General features: G+C 50.2%; 1 protein-coding gene across 6 annotated transcripts in view; it reads left to right on the plus strand.

The window, feature by feature from the left end:
* Positions 1 to 259: 259 nt before the first annotated feature.
* DAPK1 (death associated protein kinase 1) overlaps positions 260 to 17,601 on the plus strand; it is a 174,617-nt gene continuing 157,275 nt past the window's right edge. The window contains exons 1-2 of one of the 6 annotated variants that reach the window (XM_047699206.1): positions 260 to 369; positions 1,637 to 1,806. In XM_047699206.1, coding sequence (XP_047555162.1) covers positions 1,745 to 1,806 — 62 coding nt within the window. In that variant the 5' untranslated portion in view covers positions 260 to 369; positions 1,637 to 1,744. The other 5 variants (XM_047699210.1, XM_047699209.1, XM_047699205.1 and 2 more) reach the window with 5 other exon arrangements.

Consider the following 17,601-nt stretch of genomic DNA (forward strand, 5'->3'; position numbering starts at 1 on the left):
TCTATTCCGGAGAGGAAAGGCAAGTAAATTCGACCCACTCCTTCCCTGCCCTCCGCTATCCCATTCTCCTGTGTTACTGTATCCCTAGAACTGATCTCTTCTGAAATGGTCTTATTCATTTGCTTACATATTTCTTTTCTATCTTCTCCACCAGAATTTAAGTTTCACGAGGGCAGGGATTTTTAAAATTTTATTTTGGTCTCTTGAGTTCCCGGGGACAAGCACCATGCCTGGCACATGCCGGGCGCTCAGGACCCATTCGCAGGACGAAAGGAGTCGCATTTCTCTGGAACGCGGCGGAAGGGGGCAGCCGAGCGGCGTGCACAGGTGGGGCGCCCACGACGCGCGCGGCGCTCCCTCGGCTCCAGGGTGGGTGTGGGTGAGTGGGTGTGGGTGAGTGGGTCTGTGCGGGGGTGTGCGCGGTAGAGCGCGCCAGCGAGCCCCGAGCGCGGAGCGGGGAGGAGCAGTCGGCGCTGGGCAGAAAACGCAGCGCCCGCCGGGCCGGTAGCTCGGAGGTGGGTGGGCCGTGCCGCCAGCCCGCCCGCGGGGTCCCCATTGGCCGCCTGCCGGCCGCCCTCCGCCAGGAAGGCGGCAAGGAGCCGAGGGGCTGCTCGCGAGCCGGAGGGGGAGCGCCCGACCGAGCCGACGCCGGGGCGGACGCGTGGGATCCGCGCCCCCCACTCGCTCCCTCCCCGCGCTCCCGCCGCCGCCCGTCTCCGGCGCTGGCGCCCTCGGTCGGCCTCCGACAGCTACGGAGGGACCCGGGCAGCTCCCCGGGCGCCCGCGGTGAGTGGCCGCGCGCGCGCTCCCCGGCCCCTCCCGGGCCCCGCCGCCTGCTTTTGCTTTCGCGGCGGCGGCGCGGTGGGGTTTGCCGGGGCTGCGCCCAGGGCAACCGGGAAGGCCCAGGAGGGGGCGGCTGGACTGCGGGGAGAAATGGGGTCGCAGCCAGGAGGCTCCCTCTGTCCCGAGGGCCGGGTGGGAACAGGTGGCGCGGGCCGGGCCGGGCGCTTTGTGTCGGGGCGCGGAGACCGGGAGCGGGCGACCGCGCCTCCCTCGGCAGCTCCCTTTCCTCCCCTGCTCCCCCGGGCGGCCGTACGCCGGGTCGGCCGGGTAACGGGGCGGGAGTCGCCAGGAATGTGCCTCTGGGGACTGCCTGGCTCGAGGGAGGAGCGGGGGTGGCCGCGGCGGCCGGGGAGTGCGGGAGCCGAGAGGTGGCGCGGGGGCCGCTGAGCCGCCACAGGCCGGAGGGGGATGCTTCCAGCGAGGCGCGTTCCGCCGGGGCGAAGGCTTCATTCTCCCGCGGCGCTCCCGGAGGTGGGGAGCGGGGTGGGCGTGCGTGTGTGGAGAGAGGGGAGGCGGGGAGGCCAGTCACTTCCGGAGCCGGTTCCGATCCGCGCCGAGCGCCGTGCTTTCGCCGACGCGGACCTCGGCGTGCGGTTGTGCCCGGCTCCACGCGCGCGCCGGCGATGCAGGGCCGGGGGACATCCCTGGCGCGGGTTTAACAAAGGGTGCGCCTCTCCACCCGGCGGGGCGGGGCAGCCGGGCAGAGGTGGTCCTCGGGAGGGGCTTTTAGCTGGCGAGGACTCCTTCGTTTTCGGGTTGTCATTGTATTATTATTATTGCTATTATTTTAAAGGACTGGACACTGATGCATGAGGGGCCCACGGAGGCGCAGGAGCGGTGGTGATGGTGTGGGAAGCGGAGCTGAAGTGCGCTGGGCTTTGGTGAGGAGTGACAGTTTATCATGACTGTGTTCAGGCAGGAAAACGTGGATGATTACTACGACACCGGCGAGGAACTTGGCAGGTACGGGGGGAGGGGGTGCCGGAAGCGCATGCTACTGGGTTGTGCGAATGCATAATATTCGGGGCAGTGGGCGGTAGACAAACGCAGTTTGAATCAGGCGGCTCCCTCTCCCTTCCAAGAGATGTGCAAATTATAGAGAAGAGTTGCTAGCCCAGCGCGTCCTGGGGTCCAGAAATAAAGCCGCTAATCCAAAGGGCTATGATGGAAGAGGCAATTTCAGTGCTAGATTATGCTGCATACGGTATTGATCAAGACCCCTGGACAGGAACAGATTTAATTGTCTGCAGTAATTCTTGTCAGCTTTTGCAGTTCCGAGATGAGGCAAAAGCTTAGTAAGATATATTTGCATCTGGTGTTAGGTCTTGTACGTGACTTGAACAGCATACCGACGAATTAGTAGGATTTAAAATATTCATGCTTTCCCTCTTTGAATTTTCAGAGTAACGCGAGCAAGTATGGGTAGGTCATATATGGCGACTTGCCCGATGTTGGTGTTGGGTTTGGATTTTGAAACTTCCTCCAGCCAGGGATTTAATTACCCCGTTGGTGTTCCTAGTTGCTTTGGTTTCCTTTACAATGTTAAATTTGTAACAGATAAAAGATTGAGAATCTAATATGGCTATCTGGATTCAGAGCATACTTCCATTGGTTGCAGGAGCTGTGACTCTGAGGGCAAAGTCGTTCAGTTTCTGGTGAACAAAGAATGATTATTTTGAGGCGTCTCAGGGCTGGCTCAGTTTCCCCTTGACTGGTTATTTGACAGGATGTGTTGAGCTCTGGTCTAAGTAGCACAAAACCCAGTTTTCACACCTAATTTAGGTTCAACATAAGGATTTGATTTTAGTGGATATGTTTTGAGTGAATGATCTTGAAACAAACAGAAAGTGTGTATTTACTTATACTTGTATCAAAATATGTATTTTTCCATATTCACCTGATGTCCCGATCCTAAGCTCTTTTTTTTTTTTTTTTAAAGAAGGAAATTCAAAAGCACCCACACCCTAGGTTACCTAATGGGAATTTCCAGTGTGGAGCTTAACAAAAATTTTTTACAAGTTCAGATAAGAATGGGGAATAAAAGCCATTTTAAAAAAGATTTTAGTTAGTTATTTGACAGAAAGAGGCATAGCGAGAGAGGGAACACAAACAGGGGGACTGGGAGAAGGAGAAGCAGGTCCCCCCCACCGCCCCCAACAGGGAGCCTGATTCAGGGCTCAATCCCAGGACCCTGGGATCATGACCTGAGAAGGCAGACACTTAACCGACTGAGCCACCCAGGCTCCCCTAAAAGCCATTTAAAAAAAAAGATTTTATTTATTTATTTGACAGAGAGATCACAAGTGGGTGGGGGGGGGCAGGCTCCCCACTAAGTAGAGAGCCCGACTTGATCCCGGATTCCTGAGATCAAGACCTGAGCCAAAGGCAGAGGCCCAACCTACTGAGCCACCCAGGCGCCCCTAAAAGCCATTTTTAAAAGGTTACTGTAACAAAGTATTTCTGTATGTGTTTAATATCAACTCAGGATGTCACTGAGAGCCTGCATTTAGGAGGAGCTTATAATATACTGGAGATTTTCTGAGGGAATAAGGAAAAAGGAAAGTTCTGAAAAATCATATTTCACGGATATGTTTAAGATTAAGGTTTAAGGGTGTGTGGTTGAAGTACTTGTTTAAACTAGAATTAAATCACTTTATTCCTGTGGTTTTCAGCAAAGCGAGTGGTATATGGAGTTTTCCTTTGTGTTTCCCCACTGGGAAAAAAATGGTGAAGAAATATATTTTAATTCCATTTGTGTAGTGTGGCCTCATTATAGAAATTCTCTTAAAAAGAGGGGTGATTAAAATTAGGTGAGCCGATTGCTTAAAGGATTGTATATGACCTTATTTTCAGTAAGATCTTTTGGTAGAATTATGTGTTATGAGAAAGAAAGAAAAAAAACCCGAAGTCTCCCTAAGGCTGGTGCGGGGGGGAGGGTTTGTGATCTTCACTTAGTGGGCTAGATGACAGGCCCTCTGCCTCTGAGCTGGGAGGTGGCGTTCTACGTTCTCACTACATTTAGCTTTGACTTTTGTCTTGGTCTCCCGTTTCTGTGTAGAACTTTCTCCCTACCATGTAAGACTAATTGACACCTCGTTGATGGGCTGATTTAATTTGTGTGACCTGTGGATTTGAGAGGTCTCTGAGAAACTGGGAGTTGGGGGATTTTAAAATAAAATATATATTCCATCCATCCGATACAGCTGCTTTTGCTTTTCCTGAAAATGAGGAAAATGGTTGATTTGAGGGGGAAGTTGTTTTTTTTTTTTTTCCCAAGCCCTGCGGTTTTTACATTTGCCTTGGAAATAACCACTTCCTGAAAACAAGTCCTGAGCTAAGACAGAGGTGAAGGAAAGAGCACAGAAATGGAAATGGGCAGATAAGGAGCACAGATGCAGGGCCCCTGTGATCAGTGAGTTATACCCAGAATATACCTAGAATATACATTCTACACTTGACCGGCATGTCTTTAGGAGTCATTGAAATAATAGGTACTCTTTTCGCTTATGCATATGCTGAGACCAAGTCCATAGCCAGAGGAGGTGAGATGGGTGCGCTCGATATTATTACTATTATTGCTTTACTTGTAGGAAAACCAACAGAGTACCTTATGTACGAGTGTCTGTCTGTGTGTCTGTGTGGACTGCCCGGGACTGCCATAAAAGCTCTCTGTCCCTGTTAAGAACTTTATAAAGTACTCTGATTGTCGCAGTAATGATCCAGCAGACAGACCCCGGGACAGAGATCCTGTTTCAAAATCTGGCTCTGCAACTTGCTAATTACCTTGAGTAAGTCCCTTATCCTCTCTGACCCTCAGGATCTTCATTTTGTTGTTGTTGTTATTGTTAAAGATTTTATTTATTTATTTGGCACAGAGAGAGATCACAAGTAGGCAGAGCAACAGGCAGAGAGAGAGAGGGGGAAGCAGGCTTCTCACTGAGTAAGGAGCCAGATGCGGGGCTCGATCCCAGAACCCTGAGATCATGACCTGAGCCGAAGGCAGAGGCTTAACCCACTGAGCCACCCAGGCTCCCCTCAGGATCTTCATTTTTAAAACAAGTGGTCTACGGGTGCCTGGCTAGCTCAGTCAGAAGAGCATGTGACTCTTGTTCTCTGGGTTGTGAGTTTGAGCCCCGTGTTGGGTGTACACATTACTTAAATGAATACATAAAAACTTAGAAAAAAATAAAGTGAGAGGCTCAGTGCTTATGTTGTGGCTGTTTTGAAAATCACATAGTCTAACACATGTAGAAGTATTTTAATCCGCAGTAAAGCATTAAACCAAGGCAGATATGATCTGCAGGACTGACCGACACATGTGGGTGTTCCAGGCAGGCTAATAACTTGCCTGCAAGTCAATTTTTGTTGAGGCTTCTGTTTGCCAATTTTGGGAACGGAGGCCTTCTGGGAAAAGGGTCATGCGGGGGAGGCACATTGATGTTGCCCTTGTCCTTCCCACTTGAGTCCAAACTCCTGTCGTGAGCACCCTCCCCCCGCTTAGAAGACGGTTTGGTGAGTCTTCAACTTTGTGTTGACTCCAGGAGGCCCTTTGGGGTCTCACTCTCCATCCATAAAGCACTGCTTCCATCCCATGGAGTGATTTCTGGGAGGGGTTCTTGTGAATGGAACCATAATAGCTGCGTCACTTTTAACCCCCCGGGTTACCCTTGCCTCTCTTAGCAGCTGGAGCAGGCTGGCTTGTCCTGCCCTCGGGCTCCCCTTACATGGTGGTTCAGCCTAACGTGGGAGCCTTCTGGACATCTCGCTGAGCACCGCTTTCCTCTCCCACCGTCTGACCTCACATGATCTTAAGACCCGGGTCCTGCCTCCTGAAGAACTTCCCAGTGAGTTCTCCTTCAGACTTGCTGCCTTGAAGCACTCCGCTCTGCTGGTACTCGACCACAGACTGTCGTGCCATGCTGGGTCCTTGCTTTGTGCTGTCATTATTCTCTTGCTTCTCGTGGCCCGCTGGAGCGCTCCTTGTGGTGAGCTCCGTGGTCTTTTCTTCCCAGGGCATGCAGTGTGCTGTGTAACACCGGGTGACATCTGGATCAGTGCCTGGACAAGCCGTGTGGGTGGCCAGGTGCGGCGTTGGGACCATGATGGGGTTTTAAGACCTAAATGATGATGTGGGCGCTCATGCTGATAGAGAGGCAGTGTGCGGTGTGAGACAGCCTCGGGACACTCATTTGGAAAGTGGGGAGACGCCTACCTTTGTAAGGTGTTGTGGGAATGAGAGACTGTGGCCGTCAACACCTGACACGCTGTCCCTGCCTGAGGTATTGTTTTTAATAACCTGTTGTCCCCATCCCAGTGTTTCCCACATTGTAGAGTCACTGTTTAGATGATTACCTGCTTTCCTCACAGGTTGTCCCAGGGCTGTGACCTTGGACTTGCTCATCGGGTGTATCTCTAAGGCCAACTTAGATACTCATCAGTAGGCGCTCAGTAAACGCTTGTTGATGGGATGAATAGATTGTTGCATGTGAAGCACTGTGAACACACACACACATGCACACATGCATGTACGTACGTATGGCCCTCAGTAAGGGATGACCCCGGCGGGGATGAGCTTAGGAGGTCAAGGGCTGCAACTCCTAAGAGTGGAAACTTCTCTGTGCCTGGACAGTAATATGCACCGCAGCCAAAATGTCCAAGCCCAAGGTCCGTTTTAACCGAAACAAAGTGGAGCTTTAGATAATTTACATCAGTTCGGATGGTGGCTGGAAGCTTAATAATTCAAATTTAAAACTTTCTCATTCTGGCATATGATTCATAGGCAGTTTAATTGAAGTAAGGCTTTGTCCTAAACTCCAGGAGTCAGCATACGTCTTTCATTTGGTTTGCTGCGGATCACTGGGTGGGCTCATAGAATTACGGCAGTCCTGCATGGCTGGAAGGAGGAAAGACTTCTTGGCCTGTTTTCCCTTTGGAAGGGGGGGATCTCAGGCCCACCTGGTTGACAAGGGAGATCATCCAGTAGGACTGCGCTGAATGTGATTTTTTTTATTTGACTTTCTGCTTCCGTGTGCCCTCAGATGTTTCCTCTGATAGGAGAGGCTGCAAAGGTTTAAGAGAGATAAGGTTCAAATAGATGCATTAGAGGTGATGTTCAGTGATTTTTTTTTTTTTAGTTGAACTGTAGTCTACACACAATGTTACATTCATTTCAGGTGTACAACATAGTGATTGACAGCTCTGTGTGTTATGGTATGCTCACGGGGGTGGCCGTCCTCTGTCACCCACTGTACAGCACCATTATGGCATCATTGACTACATTCTGCACTCAGTGACTTTGAATTCTGTGCATTTTAGGACGTTCTAATCATGGTCTTCCAGGCTGTGAAGGGAGGGCACAGTGATGGCGGTGAGGGGCAGTTTAGTTTGGCTGGATGCTTGCTTGCCAGCACTGGAAAGGCATCCCTGGACCACCCAGGCGGGCATCATTTAGGTCCAATGGGGCCAGAAACATAGAGGGTTGAGGTTTTATTGCTAGGGAGGCGAGAAGCAAGAACCTGACTCTTCAGTCCCCCCATTCCCTGTTACCCCAAGCCTGTATCTTACCAAGCCGCTTGGAAACCTAAGGCCCCATAACACTGGCTGCCTCTCCAAAGCCTTGGAAAACACGCAGCAGGCTCACAGAGATGGGTGCTTAGATTAATTCCAGTAATTACATATGGAGGTTTTAAAAGGGGAGGTGACAGGGTGAATACGTTCTCTGGCCTTCTAGCAAAGTTGTGATCCTTTAAAGGCAAAGACCATTTCCTCCCAGGTGGAGTGGGGCTGAGGAGAGCATCTGGGTGGAGAGGCAGACATGTGTTGCTGGATACCCTTGGAGATGGTATCGTGGGAGGGCAAGGCCTAAGCCCTGTGAGCTACAAGGTCAGTTACATCGTCTGACCCCTTTGAAGGCTCCCTGTCTTCCTACAGGGCGATGTGTTACCAGCTTTCACCCTGAATTCTAGGCAGGTGCTATGTGTACCTACGCTAGCCAGGTATTTTGTATGAATGCAATAAAACATGATTTTAGCAGAAACCTATTACTGATCATGAGACAAAGAAGCCACATCCTGGTGGAAAGAATGGGCATGCCTTATCGAAGACCCCTCTGCACCGGGACCTGGAAGAAGATGGGAGTCATCTGTGGGTCCTCCCTTCCCATTTCATCTGGTCGGTGCTTAGACAGGGTCGGTGTCTCAAGCAGCTGGTTAGTAGGTAGCAAGAGGTGGGCCCAAACCCTGGCCAGGCCTGCTTCGAATGTTCTTTACGCTAGTTAGGATTTGGCAAGATATTTAAGAGAGGTGATCTGGGAAGCCAGCTACTACCAATCCGTTTTTAATATCTGCCTTGGAGAGGGTGGTTAGGAGCAGCTAGTAGCCAACTTCCCTGAAGGCTGGATTCTTCCCCCCAGCCAGAGGCTTACTCTGAGCTCAGAACTCTCCTGGCCACTTTGTTGCACACAGAAACTTCTTTCATTTTCCCTTGTGCCCCACGGTTATGAGTGATATTCGTGTGTGGCATGGTTTGACCCAGCTCCCTAAATTAATAGTTCAGCTTTTTAGAAAGTTCACAGAACACACTCTTCGTATTACTGAACTTTGAGTAACATCATGTGTGAGAGTCACGGCTCTGCCCGGTGGGCCATCCCCTAAGTGACAAACTATTTCGTGTTTCACGAAGTGGCGCTGGTCTGTCTGGGGTAGGGCTGCTGTGCAGTTACCTGAGCCTTTACGTGGCAGGCAATACTAAATTGTTTTTAAATTATCTCAACAGAAAGCCTCATCTTTCAGCCTTGAAAGAAATGATATGACATTATAATTAGTTATAGTAAACCCAATTTATCACTTTATTAACATTCTAAATGAATTCCTTTAAATGGACAGTCAGGAGAGAGAGGAGGGAAAAAAAATTGCCATCCAGTTTGTCTACAATATCTAAATGGGATTAAAACAACTGGGTCTGGGGCGCCTGAGTGGCTCAGTGGGTTAAGCCGCTGCCTTCAGCTCAGGTCATGATCTCAGGGTCCTGGGATCAAGTCCCACATCGGGCTCTCTGCTCAGCAGGGAGCCTGCTTCCCTCTCTCTTTCTCTCTGCCTGCCTCTCCACCTACTTATGATCTCTCTCTGTCAAATAAATAAATAAAATCTTAAAAAAAAAAAAAACAACTGGGTCTGTATAATAAATCTTTCTTAGGTAACCACCTTGTTTATTGCCTCTCTCAAAATTTTTAGGTGACATTAGAAGCTCGTATGGCTTACAGGTCACACTGTGGTCACTTAAGTGTCATGTTACCTCCCCCTGAGAAATGACCGTGGGGCTCACCCCCCTGTTCTATATGACCTTTCAAGTGTGAGCTTAAGGAATTTTATTCAACTGTATATGTTCAGAGATGTCAGGAGAGGAGGTGGGGTGAATGTTGTAGATTTTTTTTTTCCCTTTATAAACACATTCAACTTTGGATGAGGAACATAATGTTTGAGCAAATGAATGCTGGAAACTGCTGATCTCTGGTGTTTGAAAAGTTTTTATTGATGGTTTTCAGCTGGGAAATTTGGCTCTGAGTGTGGCCTCTCTTTGGGGACATATTTTCTGTCAAAACTACCTAATTATTGTTATTATGATCTAATGTGACGAATGAGGCTGGTTTCTCTCAAGTAGTATGGATATTGTAAGTGTTCACCTGCAAGGAATGAGCTAATTTCCATTCTTTCCCGTAGTTCAAGAGCTCTTTCTGAAGCTTGGTGTTTCCTGCCTTTGAAACCACGCAGTTTTCTTTGTAACTTAAAAAATCAGAAGTTTTGAGACCTTACTTCCATCTTCCGTGCTCATGGTGCAGGCCCTTGAGGGTAGAATTTTCCAGTTGAAAAATAAATGTAGGGGGCCCGTGGGTGGCTCAGTGGGTTAAGCCTCTGCCTTTGGCTCAGGTCATGATCTCAGGATCTTGGGATCGAGCCGGAATCCTGCTCTCTGCTCAGCAGGGAGCCTGCTTCCCCCTCTCTCTCTCTGCCTGCCTCTCTGCCTACTTGTGATCGCTCTTTCTCTCTCTCTCTCTGTCAAATAAATAAATAAAATCTTAAAAAAAAAAAAAAAAGAAAATGAAAAAGAAATGTAGGGAAAATAAGCAGTGCCCCTTTTTCGATCTGTCATGAAAAGGATTAGCTCTTCCTCAGCCTGTGACCAGGCTGCATGTGCAGAGGGTAGGTAGGTCTTGGGTGAGGCAAGGAACAAGACGGAGGGATCTGTTGGGACAAAGAGGGAGTGGCTTGGGGCAGAAGAGATCAGTTGTTGGAGCTGACTGAGTCCTTTGCTTCCCACCCTCCCCCGAGAAGTTGCTTTGCCTCATCTGTGCGGAGCTCCAGTTTTTTTCTTGTTGGTGGTGTCGTCTGTGGTTTCTAGATGAGCAGTGTAGGTATGTGTGTGTGTCTCAGATGCAGTCGAGAAGAGACTTGGACCAGCCAGCTGCTGATGTCTGAGATGCTCACTCGTACATGATACACAAATGAGCTGTCTGTAGAAATTTGGTAAGCAAAACCCAAACCCAAACCGCTAACAGGTCACTTGCTACCTTACAAATGCCATTTTATTGGGATATAAATCAGTATAATTTGAAAGCAGAGCCTGCCTGGGGTTTCTCCTGTACACCTGGGGCGCGATTATACAAAGCTGTCTCTCTAAATATTGTCTTTGCCACTCAGAGTATCTAGAATCAGCATGTGAGCTGTTGTCCTTGAAGCCAGAAACTTCTACCGAGTTAGTCCTCAGGAGCTCGTCTGGCTCCTGCTGAGCACGGGTTAGCTTCCTTCCCCTCCGCAAGACATGAGTAGCTCCTCTCCCGGCGTGAGTGCTGTGGCACTGGGCTGCTCTGAGCGAGGCCGGGCTGACTTGAGGCCCTCCCGCTCCTTTTTCTCCCAGATGTCATCTGTCCAACATTGTGCTGCTGGAACCTGTCATCCCTTCTGGCCGTGAGCCTATCAGGTGACAACTTGGTATCCTGTTCTTGGCATTTCTTTGCACTGTAATTGGAACAAGCTTTGGGATAGCTGGAGGATATTTACAGTTTTCCCTGGTGAGGACTGGCCCTGGGTACCACCCCATATTTTTCCTCATGTAGAGCTGCAGGCGGCTGGCTCAGTTGTCTGGGAGAGGAGGTGGGTGAGTACAAGCGGAATATTTTCCAGGATAAAGTTTTATCGGTCCGTACTCTCCCCACCGCTCCCTTGACACAGAGTTGGCAGTGCGTGGCAAATACAGCAGTGGGCAGGCGAGGCAGGCCTCGGGGTGGTGTGTGTGGAAGCGTGAAGTCCCTGGGTTTGGCCGAATGTGATCCCGGGGTTGAACGAGTGTGTCCTGTTTTCTGAATATCGTTGACTTGTAGGGACCACCCTGTGTAGGTCTCATCTCCTCTTCAGAAGCATTGTTCTCTCTCTGATGAAGATAAGTTAAAAAAGTGATCTACATGAGAGAAGAGCGATCGCCTGGAGAAATGACCTGGAGTGGCAGCCCCACCTTCTCCAGAGCATGTCCCTGGCTAGGTCACCAGGAAGCCTGTCTTCCTTGGTTTCTGTATTCCTTAACAATTCGGAATGAAGAAGCAGCCACTTGGTGGGCTTACGCAACTGGGTTCTGCCTGTGATTCTCCGCTCTCCCTATGGATTGTGCGTCTTCTGAGTAGAGGACGTGGCTTCTTATGTCACTACTCTTGGGTGGGATTAAGGTAAGCACACAGTAGGTCTTACTTATTTGCTTAATGAAGGTACATATGCAGGAATTAGAAGATGGTTCAGAGCTTTGGACCCAAATCCCTGATTCCACAATGCATCAGCTGTTACCTCGGGAAACTCATTGGACTCTGTTTTTTCATCCATTAAATGGGAACAGTAATCATACCAGTCTCCTAAGTTCGTTGTGAGATTGTAGGTAATGTGTGTAAAGTGTTTGGTCTGGTACCAGGCATACAGTAAATGCTTAAGAAATGGTGGCTGGTTAACAAGATGGAGACAGTGAGAAGGAACGAGGGAGAGGGCACTATATGACACGCTTCTGAATCTCTGTGACAGGACTGTACCTTGTCTCCATTCATTCTCCTTTCCCTGCTCAGGTTCTGGCCTGGACACCTAGCGGTAGGGTGGGGGGTGAGGGCTCACTCCTTAGTTCCCTTCTTCCGCCTTCTCTTCTCTATTCTCTTCCACCTTTGACTCAGCCTGCAGGGTGGGCTCACTCTGCCAAGCTCGCCTTTGTTCATCTGATTGTTCATCTGATCCACCCTTGTAGGCGTGCCTGCCCCTTGCTGGTGGGCACTGACACAGGACTCGGTTTATGTGCTGGGCTCCCTCTGCAAGTTGGCCTCATGTTGTGGTAAATGGCTCTTCGGAGTTCCTGAGAAACAAATAAGGAATTTAGCTGGGCATTCAAAAGTGGGCTGCTGGGGCGCGTTCGTGGCTCAGTCGTTCAGTGGTTGCCTTCGGCTCAGGTCGTGATCCCAGGGTCCTGGGGTCGAGCCCCGCATCAGTCACCTTGCTCAGCGGAAAGCCTGCTTCTCCCTTTGCACTCCCCCTGCTTGTGTTCCTTTTCTTGCTGTTTCTTTCTCTGTCAAATAAAGAAATAAAATCTTTAAAAAAAAGGAAAAAAGTGGGCTGTTGGGGATAAGATACCATCTTGAAAGGATGCCTGGGTGGCTCAGTGGGTTAAGGATGCCAGGGATGCCTGGGTGGCTCAGTGGGTTAAGCGTCTGCCTTTGGCTCTGGTCATGATCTCAGTGTCCTGAGATCAAGGTCCCCATCAGGCTCCCTGCTCAGCAGGGAACCTGCTTCTCCCTCTGCGCCCCCCCCCCCCCCGCCGCCTGCTGGTGTTCTCTCTGTCTCTCTCAAATAAATAAAATCCTTAAAAAAAAAAAAAAAAGAAAGAAAGAAAAGAAAAGAAAGGAAAGAAAATCCATCCAGATGCCATGGGAAGAGGGAGGGAGAAGCTTCTGTCAAGGAGGTTCTGTGAAAGAGATGTGTCCAGGGAAGCCAGGTGTCAGCTGCTCAGAAGTGCTCCGAGGGTTAGTCCTCCTGGCATTTACTCGGAACCCGGGACGTGGCAGCATGCAGATTCAGCTTTCCTGTGCTGTCCTTGAGTTCCGAAAAGCCCATTTCATTTTTCTAGCTGCTTTTTAAGTTAAAAAGTAGTCCTAAGCAGCCAGAGAAGACCCCAGGCATTTGATCAGAGACACAAACCACTGCTTTTTGTCACAGATCTTTATGGAAAAAGAGGTCTGCAGTGAGTGTGCGGGCCCCCGAGTTCCTGAGCAAGATGAGCTTGCCTCAGAACACAAGACCTGTGGCAGAGCCGAGCCTCCATTTAGCTCTGACACGTACTGATTTAAGATGTGAAAATGAGTGTTTGGCGAAGCCCAAATTGCCCGTGCCAAGAAAAGCCTATTAGGTTGGTGGCTGAAAGACTGAATTGTTAGGACTCACTTAATGGCCAGGAGGCTCCGCCAGCTGCTGGGAGTGAATGCCCACTTACACACTGGAGTGCCCGTCCTTGTTCCCCTGGGCTGGGGTCTCGTTTGTGTAGGGAACATGGCTGCTGCCCAAGAGGCCACTTTTAAAGGGCGATGCCTTATTCTTCAGGCCCATTGAGTGGATAGTTTTAGTTTATGAAAGTGAAATTAGATGCTCACAAATCTGTAAAGGAAAATACTTGGAAGCTGAGTCTAGAAGGCGAGTTCAGATGAAATGTCAGGGAATGGCGTAGTGACTATAAACAGGCCACATAAGTGGACCGTGAAACAAAACTGTCACGTGAGCCGTATTATCTGTTCATCGTCTCTTCCTTCCCCCCGGGCTTGGCTGGACATGTGAACGGCCCAGCACTCGTTTGACTTAATCTCAACAAGTTTCCAACCACGCAGAGTGGACAGACTTTGCACAACCAATGATAATAGAAAGCCCAAGTAAGACGTGAGAGAAACCAAGTACAGAAACCTGTTTCTGTTCGGGCAGGGAACGGTCATTCGGACCTAGAGGGGTCATTGATTTTTTTTTTTTTTCATTCATTTATTCAGATTCTTGTGGGGATATAATAATGTAAGTGGGTGGGAGCCTGAGCAGCTGTGTGTGTCCCTGTGTCTCTGTCCCTATATTCCCGGGAAGCAAGTGGAAATCAGGTGTGAAGCGGGAGACCAGGAAACAGATTTACGGGGAACCCATCTAGACCGGGAGCTGGAGGTAGGTATTGTTACTCACATTTTACAGATCAGAAAACTGAGGTTCAGGAAGATCTTGCCCTAAGATAATGTGTATAAAATGGCAGAAGCGACCACTCGATGCCCAAACCGCTAAGCAGTGTCTGGAAATTGGGTGGTGGGCGGTGCAGCTCACTTTGTGTTCTTTGTCTTGGTCACTGTCTTGGGAGGGAGGTTTAAAGAACTTTATTTATTTATTTTTAAGATTTTATTTATTTATTTGACAGAGAGAGAGATCACAAGTAGGCAGAGGCAGGCAGAGAGAGAGGGGGAAGCAGGCTCCCTGCTGAGCAGAGAGCCGGATGCGGGGCTTGATCCCAGGACCCTGAGATCATGACCCCAGCCGAAGGCAGAGGCTTAACCCACTGAGCCATCCAGGCTCCTCGAGTTTTATTTTAAGTTTTAAAAAAAAAGTTTTAAAAAACCTTAAAACATCCATGAAACATCCAGCAGAATGTCAGCTCCTCTGATACGTTCAGTGTGGGTTCGCTGTGTTCCTTCGACACCAGGCATTTCTCCCGTGGCGCTAGTGACCATTTGGTTGCTATCCTTCTTCGTGGTGGTGCTGTCTGGTACACTGGGGGATGCTTAGCGGCACACTGGATGCCTGTAGTGCCCTCCACCCCCCAAGCTGTGACAATGCAAAATGTCTGTAAACATTGCTCCCTGTCTGTTGAGGGGCACCCCCTCCCCACTTCCTGTTGAGAATGACTGGGCTCCGGGATTGAGACAGGGAAGCGTTGACTCATGGGCCCAAGGGTTGGAGCTGGTCATAGGTAAGCAGGATCCTGCACCCAGGGAGCAATGAAAATGCCCTTGAAGGAAGCTACTGAAATTGGTATCCAGAGCTGGGGAATGAGTATGGCGGGCGGCCAGGTGGTGTGAGCAGGAGGTCTGGGGTAGGTGCTCTCTGACATGCTGTCCCTGGCGCGAATGGGTCTGCCGTGTCCCAGAAGCCTGGCTTGGGGCTGACAGTGAGGAAGACCTAGAGAGGCTGCTGGTCAGACTTCCAGATATTACTCCCTCCTTGGCCGTGGGAGCCACCTGTGGCTAATGCCCTGGTTTGTGCTGTGCCCCTGCATGCTGACCAGGCTGCTGGGAGTCACAGCCAGGCTCCCCCTGCTGCCTGACCCCTGTCCACCCGGCTCTCTCCCAGGGGTGGCTTTCTGCTCCTGTGTTGAGGACTCTGTTTTTAACCTGCTTAATAGGTATTGGCTTTTTTTTTTTTTTTTTAATATACTGGTCACTAATTTTAAGTCAAAGCTAGAGAACTCCTACTTTTCTTTTCATTTCTTTTAGCCCCCAGTTTCTGCCTCTCTAGCGGAGTGGATGATACCATGTGTGACCATGGGGGACCCCTATGGCTGAGTACTGGCTCCTAGATCCCTTCCTTCTAGCAGGGGCTTTTAAAGGTAGAAGATCCGGTCTGGCAGCTTCCCTGACAGGAGGTGTGGCGAGTGCCCTGCCAGGGCTCCCAGCTCCCTGGGGACAGGGCCACTAGTGGAGAAGTCACCTGGGGGAAGCTTGCCAGTGGGGGAGGGTGTGAAAGGGCTGTGGCTTGGGAGTGTTGTGGAAAAAGGAAATGTGTCCGTCACGGTGCTGGCAGGAAATGAGTCCACTCCCAAGGGTTCAGGCGAAGGTTATGGAATGGCCACGTATACAACAGTCTGGGGGTCTCATACCTGCCGAGGTTGAGCTGGACCCCCGAGGAGAGCTACCAGCACACACCATTTTAGGGAAGAAACACCCTGACTTCCCTCTCTTCCCCTCCAACCTCTTGCCAGCACCTCCCGTTAACCGCCTGCGGGGAGACCCAGTGATGCAGTATGTGGGGGTGGGGGAGCAGCCACCTGCCTGGGCAGAGAAGAGTGAAGAATGCACTGGGGGTGCGGGTGGAGTTGGACAGATGGAGGCAATGGAGGATAGATAATCAGGAAAAGGACATCCATCGGTGGCAATGGTGGACTGATGCTGGGCTTGTATGTCCTCTGTGGTGCAGGTGGTCAGAATCCCCCCGTCACTGTTGGGGACTCTCAGCGCTCCTCCTGATTCTGGGTGTATATACTCTTTCCCCCAGAGGGTCATCCTGAGCAGAGCATCCCACTTCAAAGCGATGCCCTCCTTTTGCGAACCTTGGGGGCAGTTCCTCTCCGGCACACTCATACAACTTTTACACTCCCCACCATTGCACTGTTGGCTCTCCGTGTGTGTGTGTGCGCGTGCGCGCGCACGCCCTGGATTGGAAGACCTTCAAGATGTCACAGTTCTTTTGTTCGCAGCATCTTGCAAGAAGATATTCTGGAAATATCTCTTGTTTGATGATCGGTTCCTTTAACTGGTCATAATCACAAAATTCTGCAGGGAAGGACTGCAGCCATAGTTCCTGAGTTTCCAAGGCGGACAAATAATCATGAAAAAGTTCCTGAAGATGCATCGTGTGTTTTCATCCTTGGGATAACACCGACAAAGGACAGTCCCGTAAAGGTCCCCATATCACACCGCTCTCTGCAGGGAAGGATGTGGACTGAAGAGCTATATCTTTTCTACCGTAGCGCAGTGATGATGTCCCCAGACTCTGTTGGTGCTTTGACCATGCAGCATATTCTCAGTGTCATATGTATTTAAAAATGTGAGAGTCCAGTGGGAGTAAAATGGGGTTGACCCCGTTTCAGTGACAGAAGGAGAGCTAGGAAGCGGAGGCCGTGTGTACCAGGTACCGACCTGTCCCTGGTCACAGCTAGCGTGGTTCTCGGAGAAAGCAGCACCCGGCTGTGTGGAGCCTGGGAATGGAGCCTCCCCAGCCCAGCTGTGTGCCCCAGAATATTTGCAGTTTCCGAGGGAAAACCTAAGGGACTTGGAGTCAAACCTTCTTGCAGTCTGCAGTTGCCCGGCTATCCGTCTGTCAAAATTGCTCTCTTTTTATAATGCTTTTATAATGCTTGAAAACTGGGGCTTCACAAAGGAAAAAGGGAAGTCTTAACCTAGAATTGACTTCTTCCTCAGCTGATGTGAATTGATTCTAGTACCAATAGGAAGGTGTGTCGTGTGTTCTGAAATGATAGGGTTTAATTCCGGTTTCAAATTAATTCTACGGCAAGTGCTTGGAATCCCACCCTGAGAGACGAAACGGCAGCTCCGGTAGGATTGTGTAAAGGGTTGATGGGAAAACAGGCATTGGCTGCACACGTCTCCCCTGCTTGGGGCAAGTGGGGGGACAGCCAGGGCAGGGGCTATGAAAGCACCTGCGGACGACTCCCGGGGGGACCCCTGAGCAGATAGGGACAGGGCCCAGCCTGAGACCCGTTTTTAGTGGAGTACAGCTCTGGTTCCTGGGGTTGTACTTCCTCTGTGGTGAGAGATTACAGGCAAGACGACAGGTGCTTGAAAGCCCCACAACAAGGGGGAAGCGGTTGAGAGCAGGTATTTTAAAATCAGCCCCTGCAGGGTGGGAAGAGTCAGGATATTGGTAACAACTGGAATTCTAACTTTATTGTTTTTTATCGACCCTTGAAGGTAGGTGGGAAGTGTTT

The sequence above is a fragment of the Lutra lutra genome, chromosome 13 (assembly GCF_902655055.1).
Source record: "Lutra lutra chromosome 13, mLutLut1.2, whole genome shotgun sequence".
Taxonomy (NCBI): Eukaryota; Metazoa; Chordata; class Mammalia; order Carnivora; family Mustelidae; genus Lutra; species Lutra lutra.